We start from the raw sequence: 15,110 nt of genomic DNA, 5'->3' as shown, positions 1-15,110 counted from the left end.
TGGTGGTTGGGGACGGGCTGGGACGGGGGGGTCGAAACCTCGGGGAGCTGCTGGGCGGCTCAAGGGGCTCATTGTGCCCGGGGAGGGGGGAGGGGGGCGGTGCTGACCCCCCCTCCCAGCCGGGGCCGGGGCCGGGGCCGGGGCCGGGGCCGGGGCCGGGGCGGGCCGGGGCGGTGCTGTCCCCCCGTCGGGGCCGGGGCTGGGGCCGGGGCCGGGGCCGGGATCGGGGCGGCGGCGGAGGCCGGGGTAGCTCTCCCTGCCGCGGCAGCCATGGCGGAGGGCTCCGAGAAGGTGCCCATCGCCCGAGCGGGGCCCGACGATGTGGAGCAGTGTCTGCCCCCCGTGAGTGCTGCCCGGCGGCACCGGCGGGGCGGGACGGGACCCAGCGGGTCGGGTCGGGTCGGAATGGGACGGGACGGGACGGGACGGGACCGAGCGGGTCGGGGTCGGAAGGGTTGGGATAGGATGAGATGGCTCAGGACAGGAAGAGATGGGATGGGATGGGATGGGATGGGATGGGATGGGATGGGATGGGTCAAGACGGGCCGGGATGTGTCGGGACGGGACAGGACGGGACCCGGCAGGTCGGGATAGGATGAGATGGGTCAGGACGGGTCGAGACGGGACGGGACAGAGCAGGTCGGATCGGGATGGGATGGGTCGGGATAGGATGTGACGGGTCAGGACGGGGGCGGGATGGGTAGGGACGGGATGGGTCGGGACCGGACCGAGCGGATCGGGATGGGATGGGTCGGGCCGGGATGGAGGAGGTCGGGTCGGATCGCATCGGGACGGGACGGGACGGGTCGGATCAGGGTGGGTTGGGTCGGGCCGGATCAGAACCGAACGGGTCGTGTCGGGTCGCATCGGGACCGAACGGGTCGGGTGGGGTCAGGACCGGGATGCGGAGAACCCGGGGGGTCAGGACGGGACGCCGCCTTCCGCTCGGCCGGGGACCGAAGCGGGGGTCCCAGGGCGGGGGTCCCTGCCGGGCCGGGGGGGGTCCCTGCCCCGCAGCCATCACCGCGCTCTCCCCAGGCGTACGCGGCGGCGCCCCCGGGGCCGGGGCGGCTGCTGAAGGCGGGGGCCGCCGTGCTGATCGCCGGAGCCCTCCTGCTGCTGGCCGGGGCCATCGGCGCCTTCTACTTCTGGAAAGCCACCGAGCGGCAGGTGAGGGCGAGAGAGCCTGGAAGCGCATCCTCGCATGGAGACGGGGTGCGGGGAGGTTTTCAGCTGGTTTCATGGAAGAGGAACAGGCTGGAAACTTTTCTTGAGAGGTCGATAAAGAGGTCTTTAAGCAGATCTTTATTTTCTCCATGCTTAAATCCCCCCCCCCCCCCAAGAAATCCACCCCCCAAAAAACCCTATAATCATTATCTTTACTGGCTGTTTGGATGGAGCCTCGTGGAAGCGCATTTATTAACGAACATGAAACGTAACTTTGAGAGCACAGATGCCACATTGATTTCTGCTCGCAAACCCTCAGCAAGCTCAAACCCCAACAAGTCCCCGGGGATTCACATCCTGGACAAGCTCCAGCTCCCAGGACAAAAAAAGCATTGAAAGGGGAAAATTCCTTTTTCACATCATCTGCATTCTTGGTCCAGATCCTACCTGGACCCTCAAATATGTAATGCTATATTTAACCCATTAATAGGCACCATTATTTCACCCTGGTGGTTCGTATGACTGTGCATACACATAGACTTTTATGGTTAGCAGCTGTGCAGCAATTTTTGAAGTCATGATAAGTTTTCTTATTTACGTTTTTCTGGGGTACGGGGAAAACCCTGTATGCAAAGAACAAATCCGAGAAGCTGCTGATCAGTTTAAGAGCACTAGAATGTGATTAAATAATAGCTTTCCTTTCTGTTTACCTAAGATTTGGTTTAAAACATATTTGAAACATGATGGTGCGTACGTGAATGGAACTTGCTCCCTACGTGCAATTAGTATCTTTGAATTTACTTTGGAAGAAGCTTTGTACCGCCTCCAGCCCCGCGCCAGAACCCATCAAGGAGAGCCTTGTGCGAATCGCAGCAGCCAGAGCAGAGGTTCCCCCTGCGAGATACACCCACGCACAGGGGGATAATTCACATAATCAGAAAGTACAAGTTTTTACACCAAAAAGACAGGACACGTCGCTGACCTCTGGGACGTGCCATAAGAGCCATCTGCTTCTCTTGGCTTTTGAAAAGGGAAGGGGAGCCGAATGGGGAGGGAGGCAGGGAGCAGGTACAGCATATTCAGCTCTGAGCGAGTGTCAGAGTACAGGACAAAGTTTCCCATTTTTCATGGCTCCCGTTGTCTAAATTCTGCTTTGCAAAATGTGTCACATCCATAGCTGTCATTAAGCTTCAAAGCTGATCTCCAGGTGAAGACACGGGGAAAGCTTAGAGTTATTTTTCCAAGCTGCCTTCAAAGTCAGAAAGCTACGCTTGCCGTGCAAATGTTTAGGAAGCAACTGTAGAAATTATATTTAGGGTCATTCATAAAAAAAATAAGGTATTTTTATTGTTACTATTTTTATTTTAAATCTTTACATTCTCCTATAACGGATGAGGGTAACAAAGTCTCACCTCTAGCTCAGCCCCTGGCAGGGGACACCTTGTACACTGGTCCGGTTTTATGGACCATGTTCAACAAGAGTCCTAGACAGCCGAGAATACGGGACTGAATCTGTATAGCTGAGGAACCATAAATCTTTAGCACCTTAAGATTTTCCTGAGCGAAGGTGAGAGAAGAAGAAATTTGTCTCTAGCTGTCAGTGTAAATTTTTCATTAAAATGCTGCAAGGCTTTTTTTAAGACCAAAAGTAAACTGCTTGGGCAGCACTTTTAGCAGAGCTGCACAAGAGAATCGCAAAACCCCTCCAGATTGTGGTTCTCCAGCAAATACAAACCACACTGCAGCTTCCCTCATTGAAAACAGGATAAGAGCAAATTCGCTGACAAGGAAAATAGGAGTCTATACAACTTCACATCCAATTTAAACAAAGTTCACGTCCATTACAAGCTAGGAAGCATGTTCATATTCAAGAGGAACCCGTTTTCCTGCACCTCAGCAGAACATTGCAAGAGATAAATAGGGGTTGGCCTCCTTCAGTGCAGGATGCTCACTCCTGCTCTCCCCTTGGGAATCACGCCAGCATAAGAAGCGACTCCTAAAATATGGCCTTGGAGAAGGTTTTTAAGTCAGAGTGAGCCTGGATGTGGATTCGCCCCACATTGTTTTTGAAGTAAAACTGCAAGTGGTCCCTGGAGGAAGGACCTCAGGAGGTCTCTAGTCCTACCTGCTGCTCAGAGCAGGGACGGCTGTGGGGTCAGAGACGGTTGCTCAGGGCTTTATCCAGTCAGGCCGTGAAGGCTTCCAAGGATGGAGACTGCACAACCTCCCTGGGCAACCTGCTCCACTGCTGGCCTGCCCCAACGATCAAGTGTTGCAGTGGGGTGGCGGTGGTTGCTGGAGGGTTATCAAATGCCTACGGAAATAGAAGTTAGGAGCAGAATAGGATTGTAACAGTCAGATTGACCCATTGCCTGGTGTAGGAAGAAGGCAATAGGCAATTGCTGACACGTGCTACTGCTCTTTTATCGATTCCAGGTGTACAATGTTCACTATACGATGAGCATTAATGGAAAAGTACAAGATGGATCGATGGAAATAGACGCTGGAAACAACTTAGAGACATTCAAAACGGGAAGCGGGAGTGAAGAGGCTGTTGAAGTTCATGATTTTCAGATTGTAAGTACCACCACACTTGCCCTTCATGTAACATGCTCCAGCGCTGGACTCTAAGGATACCCTGCCCTGCCCGGACTTCACTGCCCCAGTGGGTCTCAGGTTCCAGCCCCCAGCTGGCTGGAACCACAACCACTCACACTCTCCCAGCTTACCTTTACAAGGCAGGCCGTTTCCTCCAAAACAAAGTCTAAGTGCCTTTTGGGGACAGGTCGTGCCAGGTCCCACTCCGGGAAGCAGTATGGATTAGGCTGCACCGGGTTTGGCTCCGCGTAACACTTTTCCTTTTCAAGCCACTGAACACAGCTGCAACATGTGCCCTTGGGGTCTTGCTAGAAAAACGTTCCCGGAGGCTGTGACACAGCCCCTGCGTGATTTCATATGATTTGAACCAAAAAAACCACCTCCCCCTCCCCAAAACATCACCATTTTAGGAGCACAGGGTGAACACTGTAAGTCGAGTAGATGCCAGGAGAGATGACTATACAGTGCTGGACTCGGGCAGCATCTCCACAGCTTGGCCTGGGTTCATCCCCAGGGGAGAGGATGGAGGCATTTAGCACAGCTTAAGCATCCGTGCACCAAACGCACAGTGCTGGGCCACTTGGGCTGACAGCAAACACACTGGGGTAGCCCAGGGGGTTGGCTGCGGCAGCTCAGCACAGAGCCTGGGCTAACAGATGCCGAACCTCAGCGGAGCAGTTCACCGAGCTGCACCACCTTTGATCTACCAAAGGCACATCTAGGTGATGTTGCAGAAACCTATTTACAGGGCCCCGATCCTGCGATTGATGTTCTCAGGGGTGAAACGCTCTACTTAGCTTCAGAGTTAAGTCCTCTGTAAGTCCAAGCAACACCTAAAATAGAGGTGGTGCTGTCAGGAAGACTTGCCCAGGGCTTCTGGAGCAGCCAGTTCCCACTTGCTGAATCCAGAACGGTGAGGAAATTCAGCTCCTTGGCTTCTCGGGAGTACAAACAAATCCACTCCAGGAGACCCAGGACCCCGACTTATCCTGACAGCTGCAGTCCAGCCTTCGTGAAACTCTCGTTAACATCACCATAGCAACATTATTAGCAGCTGGATAACAGCACCCACAACGAGGTCTTCTCATTTGCCTTCACCATTCCACATCTGCACAAAAGCACAATTGATGTCCTCCACGTGTGCCTCTAGTAAGCCACCGCCTGTCACAACCCGGTCAGAAATCAGCTCCCAACACCGACCAGGAAAAGGCACCTCCCAGGGATTGTGCAATTACAGCTGGCCGGGGACAGGCTCAGCCAGGGCAAAAGGATGCTGCCAGTTGGGCTTTGCGCCAAAAATGCACATCAAGGAGAAAGAAATGGAAGAGATGCGCTTCCAACGGCCAAGCATTTACATTAGCAGCTCCAGATTGACTGGCACCGCTCCAACAATTGCACGCTGGGCGAAGACTTGGATTTGGCAATATTAGGATGCTCCTAGCACGCTTGGTGCACCACGAAGTCTCATTCCCCTGTGCGCTCATCCCTGCATAGCCATCCCCTCTCTCACCGCTTCACAATCAGTCGTTTTGTTTCGATGGGCGTCTGTCCAACTGTACAGGACTTGCAGGTGCACGGGAGGAGACTCAGGCGCCTCAGTATTGTCCATCTGAAGCCCCACTAGATGCCTACAGTACCTACGATGCCCATACAAGGCAGATGAGAGAGGCTGTGATGACACCCATGCCTCCCTGGCCCGGCAGCTAGAGGCCGGGCAGAAAACCAGCATATCTCAAATGGCACTAGGTATTTATATTTAGGTGGTCGAATGGAGCTTATGCAACCCTATGAGAAACATGCAAACCTTGCCATCTCCAAGAAAGCATCTGAATTCATAACATAAAGGAGAGCTCTTTTACAGGTACCCCAAAACCTACAGCAGAAACATGGAAACTACAGACGAGGTTCCCCTGCCCAAGTGCTGGCATAAGGCTGGCAGATACAACCCCGGACCTACAGGAGACCTGCAGCCCTCTGGAGCTGCTGAGATACCCTTCTCTTGCTTTAAACTAGACATCCATGGTTTAGACAACTGCCTTTCACCCTCCTAGGCCAGATGAAGGAAGTCCCACACACAGATTTCTGCACCAAATTCCCCGTCACGAGCCTCCCCTCGCTGTCACAGCCACTTATGTGTATAAATTGGACCGAGCTGCCCCCATATTTTTGTTCAGTCTGTGTCACAAGGGTACCGCACCGCCAGCTAACACAATTTCGAAGCTGCCTACGTTGGGTGCTAAGTTACGGTTCAAATCGTGTCAACTAATTCCTTAACAGAGCTACTTTGAGTAGCCTACAGCTGGCATGGAGGCACTTATATAAAACACCCCCATCCTTCAGAAATGATGGAGTGAAAACTTCTAGACCCATTTGACCAAAACTGTAAAGCTAAAATGAAGAGGGAAGAGCATTTTATTGCAGCTGGTTTTAAGTAAGATTTAACCTTCAGACTAAAAATTCAGTGGGAATTTCAGCTGAGCTCAAGCACTTTCTTGGGGGCGGTGGGGAGCTGGAGGGCTGCGCACAACCCCCTGCCTTCTGCTTTTCCAGGGCATAACTGGAATCCGTTTTGCTGAAGGAGAAAAGTGTTACATCAAAGCTCAGCCGAAAGCTCACGTCCCCGAAGTTGATGCTATGACTAAAGCGAGCCTCTCATCCGAGCTGGTAAGGGGTAATTTAACTTATTTTTTAAAAACAAATCTTTGTATGGAGAGGGACTTAAAGGGGTATTTGAATACAAACAAAAATGACATATGAAAACCACTGAAGAAGTCACAGAATCACAGAATGGCAGGGGTTGGAAGGGACTTCTGGAGATCATCTAGTCCAACCCCCTGCCAGAGCAGGGTCACCCAGAGCAGGTTGCACAGGAACGTGTCCAGGCGGGTTTTGAATGTCTCCAGAGACGGAGACTCCACCACCTCTCTGGGCAGCCTGTGCCAGTGCTCTGCCACCCTCAAAGTCAAGAAGTTCCTCCTCATGTTTAGGTGGAACTTCCAATGCTTACGTTTGTGCCCATTACCTCTTGTCCTGTCACTGGGCACCACTGAAAAGAGCCTGTCCCCATCCTCCTGACACCCACCCTTTAAGTATTTATAAGCGTTGATAAGATCCCCCCGAGTCTTCTTTTTTCCAGACTAAAAAGACCCAAGTCCCTCAGCTTTTCAAAGTCATAGAACCATAGAATGGCTTGGGTTAGAAGGAACCTGCAAAGCCATCTAGTCCAACCCCCTGCAATGAGCAGTCATCAGTGGAGAGCTGAGGGTTCATTGACTGATTGCAAGGGGTCCCTGAAAGGGAAGAAAAGCAAGATTGGTGACAGAGATGCACTTATTATGCTGCATCCAGGGGCATGGTGGGAGTCTGCAGGCTGGGGAGTGGGGGAAGCCATGGACCAGCGTCTAGCAGATCCATAGGAGACCTCAATGACAAGCGTATCTGCCTGAGATCAGGCTGCACACAAGGCTGGAAGGGAGAGCGTGGAGGAAGCAACTGCTTTAGTCAATGCAAAGAGGGATAGTGGTAGATCCCAGGAGATTTCTATCAACACTCTTGAGCAGAAGCAGGGACTCCATTGCTCAAGTCCTCTGAGATAGTCAATAAGGGGGAACTGTGGAAAACATTATTGCAAAAATTTAGCTAACTCATAAGAAATAAGAGCTAAAAAATTCAAGAATTTGCCTTCTTAAATGGCATCAGGCTTCATTCTAGGACATCGTGTTAACTAAGTTTCATGGAATCTGCATCGCAACCACCACAAAAGCTGCAGTTCTCACCCAGATACTGTCAAAACCTCTCCTTACCTCACATTTGTAAAAATGCCCATGGCTTTAGGTGCGCAATGCCTGAGTTTCCCAGAGCTCAGACCCCCAAACCCATCGCTCAGACAGGAGTGGCTCCGGTGCCTTCAGTACAGCTGAGCCTGGGCACTGGCAGGGGCTCAGCCACCGGCAGGAGATCACAGGAGTTCCACAACCCCTTTCCCTGGGTTTGCTCTGATCCAGAGAAAATAAGAGCAGATACAATTAATTGGCAGAGCGGCGCTGTTAAGGCTGCACCTGCCTGCAATGCTGCCGTGATTACCAAACATCTACTTTAAAATGAATAGAAAAAAGGCGTGCCTAAATCCAGTCAGCAAGGCACCAGCAATGCTAAAAGGCCCCTGAAGTTGGTGAGGTTTTCCCCATGATGGGAAGAGATCTTGCCCAAATCCCAGGCAAGGACCTAGATCTTTCCCGCCTTGCCTTATTTTAAAGGCAGGCTGGGCTTCTTGACTTCATTAGCACTATTGCCTACAGTCAAGGTTTCAATTTTTCATCTTTTCGTAAGAATAAAGTCACAGTCCTGAAGACATTGTCCTAAAATAGTCAAAAAGTTATTTCTAATCTTCCACCTGGCTACAGTATACTTATTTCCTTGTCCTGTTTTCTCTGCATCTTCTCCAAAGATGCATCACCTACACAACCGCTGCAATAAATCGTACGCATGGAGGCCAAACCAAGCCGCCGACTCAGTGCTACCATTGGGATATTAACCTTTCCCTGTTGCTCAACTTTCCAGTTTAGATGCACAACAGGAACGGCCAAGTAGTATTTATTTTTCTAGAGCAAGTCCCCTCTCTGTATTTAGGAGAAAGTACGTAGTCTTACAACATGCATCATAACCAACACTGCCTATAAAAAAATGGTTGATCCAAATAAGCTTTTATAGATACCCAAACTCCGCCTGCTCACAAGTCAGGATCATCTCAAACAGAAACAAAGGATATTTTTATTTCTGAAAATTAGATTCAGATATTTCTGATGCTGATAAAAGCTTAAGTGGGAGAATATAAATAAAGAGCACTTCTCACTAGACAGATTGGATTGAGAACTTAAATGACTTGAGACCTACAAAAGAAATCAATAAACACATTAAAGGAACAGCAACGCGACGGAATAAATTGATCTAGTCAGTTATATAACAAGTTTTGATGACTTTTATGGAAGCAATTTAGAATTTTAACTTTGAAATCATACTGGTTTTCATGATTCACAAGTTGGTTTTCTTTTAATATTTCACTGTTGCTATAAAATACTTACACATTTTATGTAAAGTAATACTTTGAACTAACAACTTTAAAGAATCAATCACTGGCATTTTCCTACATTACTTTGAAGATATGAACCAAAAACCTGCAGGGTACACTTCAAAAAGGCAGGCTCCTTTAACTCGCACTTCAAGCTTTTGGTCAATTGAATTGCTTTCACCAAACGAGACCTTTAATCAGACCGATCACGTTGCCTTAAAACTGGAAGCTGGAGCAGTTCTCAAGCTATAATCCTCTCCAAAGCTTTTGAATGAGATTTTTTTTTATTTTTTTATTTCCCCCCTATTGTAAATACAGTTAACTCTTGAGAGTACATCAAATGAGAACGGGGCATGATAAAAGATTCGGGTCTTGATTTTAGCTGGTGTATTTCATTGCTGCTCTGCTGAAGGTGGTAAATCTTCACAGTTTCTACCACCTGAAAAATCTGGTGCTTTGGGCTGAAAGATCTCCAACGCCTAGTCCTTGCACAGGGGGCAAAAGCCTTCCAAGAGAGAGACGGGTGAAATTTTAGCCCTAGCAAAGCTGACAGTAGTTTTGCCGTTCATTGCAGTGGTGGCAACCGTTACTCGGGCTTTGGCTCGGTACAACCCGTTCACATTCATGAAATACAAGGATGCTCAGTATTAGCTGCAGCAGGTGATTATTCAGTTTGATGCTCAAGAATTAGCAGCAAGCAGGCACCTGACTGTTCACTGAGCTAGCAAAAAATTTATGCTCTTCTATTTGCAGGAAGATGAAATCATGCCTGTGAGATTTGACGAAAACTCCCTTATCTGGGTGGCTGCAGACGAGCCTATCAAGCATAACAGTTTCCTAAGCCCCAAAATTTTAGAGCTTTGCGGGGATCTTCCAATTTTCTGGCTGCGACCAACGTATCCCAAAGGTAACGCTTCTTTTATTTGAAAAGTATGTTATCCCTCCCTTCATCTAAATACCTCCCCCAAATCAGGTTTGCCACCGAGACATGCACATCTGGAACACCAGGATCCTTTCCTCCTTTGCCCAGCCTGTCTTCCCAAGCCCTTGCGGGCTGGTGCCAACACTGCAGGTTTGGAGTTTATCCATGCTTCCTAGATGTTTTCTATATTTGTATTTCCTGAGACAATTTATATAGCCCATGTGGGTGGCTTACCATGAGATGAAACCGTCCCAGAGAGGTCAACCTCCTCCTACAGAAGGACAAGACTTGCACTAGCTTAAACAAGGCTTAAACTAGCCCCCAAAACGTTTAGGCAGCTGACACCAGGATATCAGGTACCTACAGGTATCAGGAACACTATACCTCGACAAGAATTGGGGAATATCAAGCTCCTGATCTGGGACCATAGCCTGTCCCGTTCTCTACCCAGCTTCTCCAGAGGATTTCACTGGAGTAGAGGGACAAGATGCTTTAGGTAGGCAACCGGCAAATGAAGTTTATGAGGTCCTGGCGGCAGTCCCAGGACTGAAGTTCTCCCATCACCCACAGCCAAGCTTAGCAAAAGGTGTTCAGGGGTCACCAGGGAGGCAGCAACTTCTTCAGGTAACTTCCAGGCCTGGGAGGAGAAGAGAAGGCTTGAAAAGATTTAACTCCTCCTTGGCCCAGTTAATACTGGAACGCTCAAAGGGGGGGGGGGGAAGAGGAAAAAAAAGAAAAGAAAAAATCCCACCACATTTTAGAGCACCTGTGGATCCAAACTGCCAATATTTTCCACTTTTCTCATGACCCTGCATATCCCACTGGGCAACAAAGAGCAGTATCAAAGCTGTCCAGAAGCTGTTTCCACTAGTTTCACCAGCTGCCCTTGGGAGCAGGGCACCAGTCTGTCACAAAAGCACTTTAAAAAAAATGAGATGCACATGACCGGTCCTGCTAGTGCTGGCAGCTGCTGCCGAGTTAACATCAGTGACCACAGGGTGGCTCAAAAAAAAAACCCCAAACCCAACCAAATCTCCTCACACCCGTTTTGTCTACAGGGGAGGAAAAAGCGGCAGGGGGGGGAAGGCCATCTCACACCCCTTTGGACTCACACTGTCTGCAGATACAACACAGGGAGGCAAGCAGCTCCCATGGAGATGCTCATCAAGTTTGCCACCACAGTTTTGTCTCTCCCTCTGCCCCCCTCCCCCTTTTTTAAAAATATTTTTTAAAAAAAAAAGAAATAATCACAAAAACCTTAGTGTGTGGATAAATACAAGGACACGCTGAAGATTATCCTCCTGTGATTATTTCTTCAGATAGCCCAAGGAGAGAAATGAAGAGAAACAAACGCCAATCAGAATCAAACTTTGATACAGAAGACTTGGGAGCTGCTACTGAAGAAGTAAACACCAGATCGCCCACCACGCAGCTGACTCGAGAGCTCCATCACCAATCTAACGAGACCAGGCCAATGGGACAAGAAACCGATGAAACGCTTAATCCGGACAACCCATATAATGTAAGTATTTGCACTGTAATCTTCTTTCAGAGCCCAAGACTGTTGTAGACAGGTAAATACTGGTGATGGTGGGTTTTGTTTGTCTGTCTAATCTGCACAGTCTTTGGCTGTTCAGCTTTTCTCCGTAAGTAGAGACTTGTAAAACACCTTCCAAGAAGTTAAAAAAAAGTCTTCCCCCAGTCCTCTTCTCTCTCCCTCAACATAGTTTTCATTAGACTTCAGTCTGAAACAAGGACAAATGCTTGAAGTGCCAAGATTACGGCAATTGGTGCCAAGTGGCTTTTCAGGGTTCCGATCCACATGGAAGCAGCACTAGCAAGGTTCCAACCAGGACAGCAACCATCTGAAAACAAACCAAAGCTGCTCTTGATCAGACAGCTGATCCCCATCATGTACTGACAGTGTAAAGAAAGAGTCCAGTAGGTAGAAACATAGTTTGCCCTCAAACAGAAATTAGTAACAGAAGTGACTACTACAGAGGAAAGCAGTAGTAGCGCCTGGTTGCAAAGAGATTAGGGTTAGGCCAAATAAATGTGTTTTCTCAGCCCCTTCTCTATGAGAGTAAACAGTCCTAAGTCCAGCAAGCAATTCACAGAAGAGAACCCGTTCAGAGGCACCAACAGTGGGTGGAGGATGAGAATCATAAAGTTTATTCTCGCACTTTGAGACGAAGCAGTCCGCAGAAAGAGCACAGGAGCCGCCACGCTGAGCCCCAACACCTTTGTCGCGCCGCAGGAGACCTGACTGTACGGTAGGCACCTTCCAGTCTACTGCACCAGCGCCAGACAATTTACACCCACCATTTGGTGCAGCAGGAGCAAGTCATTTTAATACAACACTGTCACAAGATAAATGCCTCCTGCTTTGGAAGTAAGTCCCAGCTCTGACTTGACATTTATGCAACAGCAGGAGATCATTATACTGTGACAGCGTTCTGCCGAGTTGACATCCCTTAATTAAACTTAAATTAATCACTCCAAATAAAGTGGATCTAAATCGACTCTCTCACGAGGTCAGTAAAACAGCAGCGGCTCTGGAATGTTAACTTCTCACAGCTACTAATGGGACCATGTCCCATGGGGTTCAAGCTGCCCTGTCTCTGGAGGGCAGCGGCAGAACCACTGCCACGGGTCCCTTCTTCCAGCCAGAGGGACCCCGGGCCGAACGGAGAACGTCTCATCAGACACGGTCACCAGACTTCCCTCAGCCTGCAGGGCAGGATTCACCTTCACTAGCAGTTCTTCCATAGATGCCTATATCCAAGCTTTCTTTAGAGGCAGACTCGTTCAATTCAAAAGGACCACTAATTACACTGTAGGCCTTTCCCGTAGGATGAAACGAATCCTCCCTAGAACCATTTCTCTTCACCTGCTATGAGCAGAGTCTGGACAATGAGCACAGGTGTAGAAGGTCACACTGCTGATACCTGAATTCAAGGATGATGGATCCTGCCCAAGGAAAGGACGCCCTCCCTGCTCTCACAGCTAGGGGCCCGAACGACACCGAGCTGTCACTAGTGTCCCGTACAAGCCCAGACAAGAGATGGCACCCCCTTTCTGTGCCTCACCTTTTCGGTGTGCTGCTAAGTTTTCTGAATGAAAAATGCTCAGGTAAAAAGCTAAGCGTTACTCTTCAATTTGTTCTTTGCTGCTGCTTTTCCTGAAATAACACCAATGGGAAAAGAACAAATGAGTTTCAAAAAGCAGAATATCCAGGTTACTTTTTCTCCCAGAAGGGAAGAAAGGAATTTTGAAGGGCAGTAGCAAAAGCCTGCCTTTACATATTTTTTTTTACATATTTTTTTTACATATTTTATGCATGTCTTGCTCCACATAACTCCTTACTGTCAGATACAGAACAGGCAGAACTCTCACTGTCCACAATGCATCTAAGTGTGGCCAAGAGGAAAAAAAAAAGGCAGACTGAAGACAAGGGAGAAATATTCAGAAAACTTCAGCGTACTAGCTTCCTGAATTATTTCCTGGGAATGCTGTATAAAGCATTAAAATACAAAAATTAAAACAAAACATTAAAAACACAGCACACACTTCAGACATTGTCATCTACATAAAAGACCCAGACAACCATCTTGAAATCTTTTCCATCGCTAGTATTTATTGGGAGTTTACTGCTTCTGGATCTTTTGCAAGGACTGTAGAAGAAAAATAATGAAGTAAGAGCTCCCTGTTGTTTCTTTCCATTTTACACGGGTGACTGCACCAATTCCACACTTCCACCAAATACAGCAAGACGAAAGAGAAAAAAAAAATAAAGCAAGATGCACAGGTCAGTTAGTAGGAGTTCTGTTAACTTTGACAGGACCAAGATTTCAGTTTTTATCCGTTGTAGGGTTCTACATTCTGTGAGAATGAGAGCAGCGGGATGACGTTGAGTATTTTCCATTTCAGCAACTGGAAGGTGAAGGGATGGCTTTTGACCCCATGCTGGATCACCTGGGCGTGTGCTGCATCGAATGCAGACGAAGTTACACGCAGTGCCAGCGAATTTGCGAGCCTCTCATGGGCTACTACCCATGGCCTTACAACTACCAAGGCTGCCGTACCGCCTGCCGAATCATCATGCCCTGCAGCTGGTGGGTTGCTCGCATCATGGGTGTCGTGTGAGAAAAAGCATCCGGATCCTTGGCAAAAGAAGCAGGAATGCAACGACGACAAACTGGTAAAAGACTACAACCAAAGCAGCAGTACCAATCCTGGGTTTTAAAAAATAAATAAATAAATAAATAAATCAAAGTGTGCGTTACTGCACCAAAAGCAAAGTCAGATATTCTAACCGTAAATAAAAATTTGCAGTTAACATTCCATTAGCTTTACAAGCGATAAGGGTATACAAGCACTTACTGAATTCAAAAAACTAAGACATCCCCAAAAAAGACAGTATTAAACTTTGCTCACAAACTGGTTTAGCAGTCCAGAAGCTTGCTCATAAATCCAAATTCAGCCTTTCGAAACAAAACCCTCTCTTTCCAAGCTAGATGTGAAAATTTACGTCCAATTAGGCAACTAGCTCAACTTGTACACTTGGGAGTACCTTTCATCCATGTAGCTTACTTAAATAAATCACAAGTTAAGTTGCTCCCCGTTGCTATTCATACCGAGTTGCCAGGTCATTATGAATGGTTATAAACCAATTACAGCATACCTTTCCCACAAAGCTGCTCCAGGGGACACGGGAAAGCGCATATTGTGCTAAATCGGAAACAAATGGCAGGAAAAGGGGCTGCGGAAGGGAATGTGCGTGGCCGCAGAATCAAAACCCTTCGCACATCCCAACATCAAAGAAACCCCTCCATCAAGAATCTTGTATCCATGATACCACTGTAGTGTCTAACAAGTATCTGCTATCCAGCTACTACGGCAAAAGTATTTACATGCAGTTGTAGACCAAAGAGTCTCAAGACCCTTCAGAATCTACAACAGCCACTGTATTTATAAATCCTTGAACTAGACACTTTTGACACAAGATTACAACCCCTCTTTATTCCACATGGATAGCAGCCATTCATGCTAGCTCCTTTAGCTTTGCTGAAGCTAACCTCCATTCCCTGCAAGAGAAACTGCTTACCAGTAAGGAGAAAAAAAAAAAAAAAAGAAAAGAAAAAAGGTTTATAACCTCACCCTTTTTGCTTACTTGCAAAACTCTGCAATTACTGGGATTGATCCTATTACATATTAAATCTCGGAGGAAGGTACTAAGCTGAAACACTCACAAAGATGGAATGACTTAGGATTTCTAGTCTTGAAAAACAAAGACAGAGGTACTGCACTGCCTTCATCCACACTATACGTCTCGAACTCCACCACTGAGTTTAT

The 15,110-nt window shown here is 48.1% G+C and overlaps 1 protein-coding gene across 1 annotated transcript; it reads left to right on the top strand.

The window, feature by feature from the left end:
* Positions 1 to 270: 270 nt before the first annotated feature.
* On the top strand, positions 271 to 14,797 carry CNMD (chondromodulin). Its single transcript, XM_063343318.1, has 7 exons — positions 271 to 342; positions 1,039 to 1,170; positions 3,604 to 3,744; positions 6,316 to 6,429; positions 9,587 to 9,740; positions 11,075 to 11,277; positions 13,686 to 14,797. The coding sequence occupies exons 1-7, from the start codon at positions 271 to 273 to the stop codon at positions 13,899 to 13,901; spliced, it is 1,032 nt and encodes a 343-aa protein (XP_063199388.1). The 3' UTR covers positions 13,902 to 14,797.
* The last annotated feature ends 313 nt before the right edge of the window (positions 14,798 to 15,110 follow it).

The sequence above is a fragment of the Chroicocephalus ridibundus genome, chromosome 1 (genome assembly GCF_963924245.1).
Source record: "Chroicocephalus ridibundus chromosome 1, bChrRid1.1, whole genome shotgun sequence".
Classification (NCBI taxonomy): Eukaryota; Metazoa; Chordata; class Aves; order Charadriiformes; family Laridae; genus Chroicocephalus; species Chroicocephalus ridibundus.
Note: the sequence above shows the minus strand (reverse complement) of the source record. Positions and strands in the feature narration are given on the sequence as shown.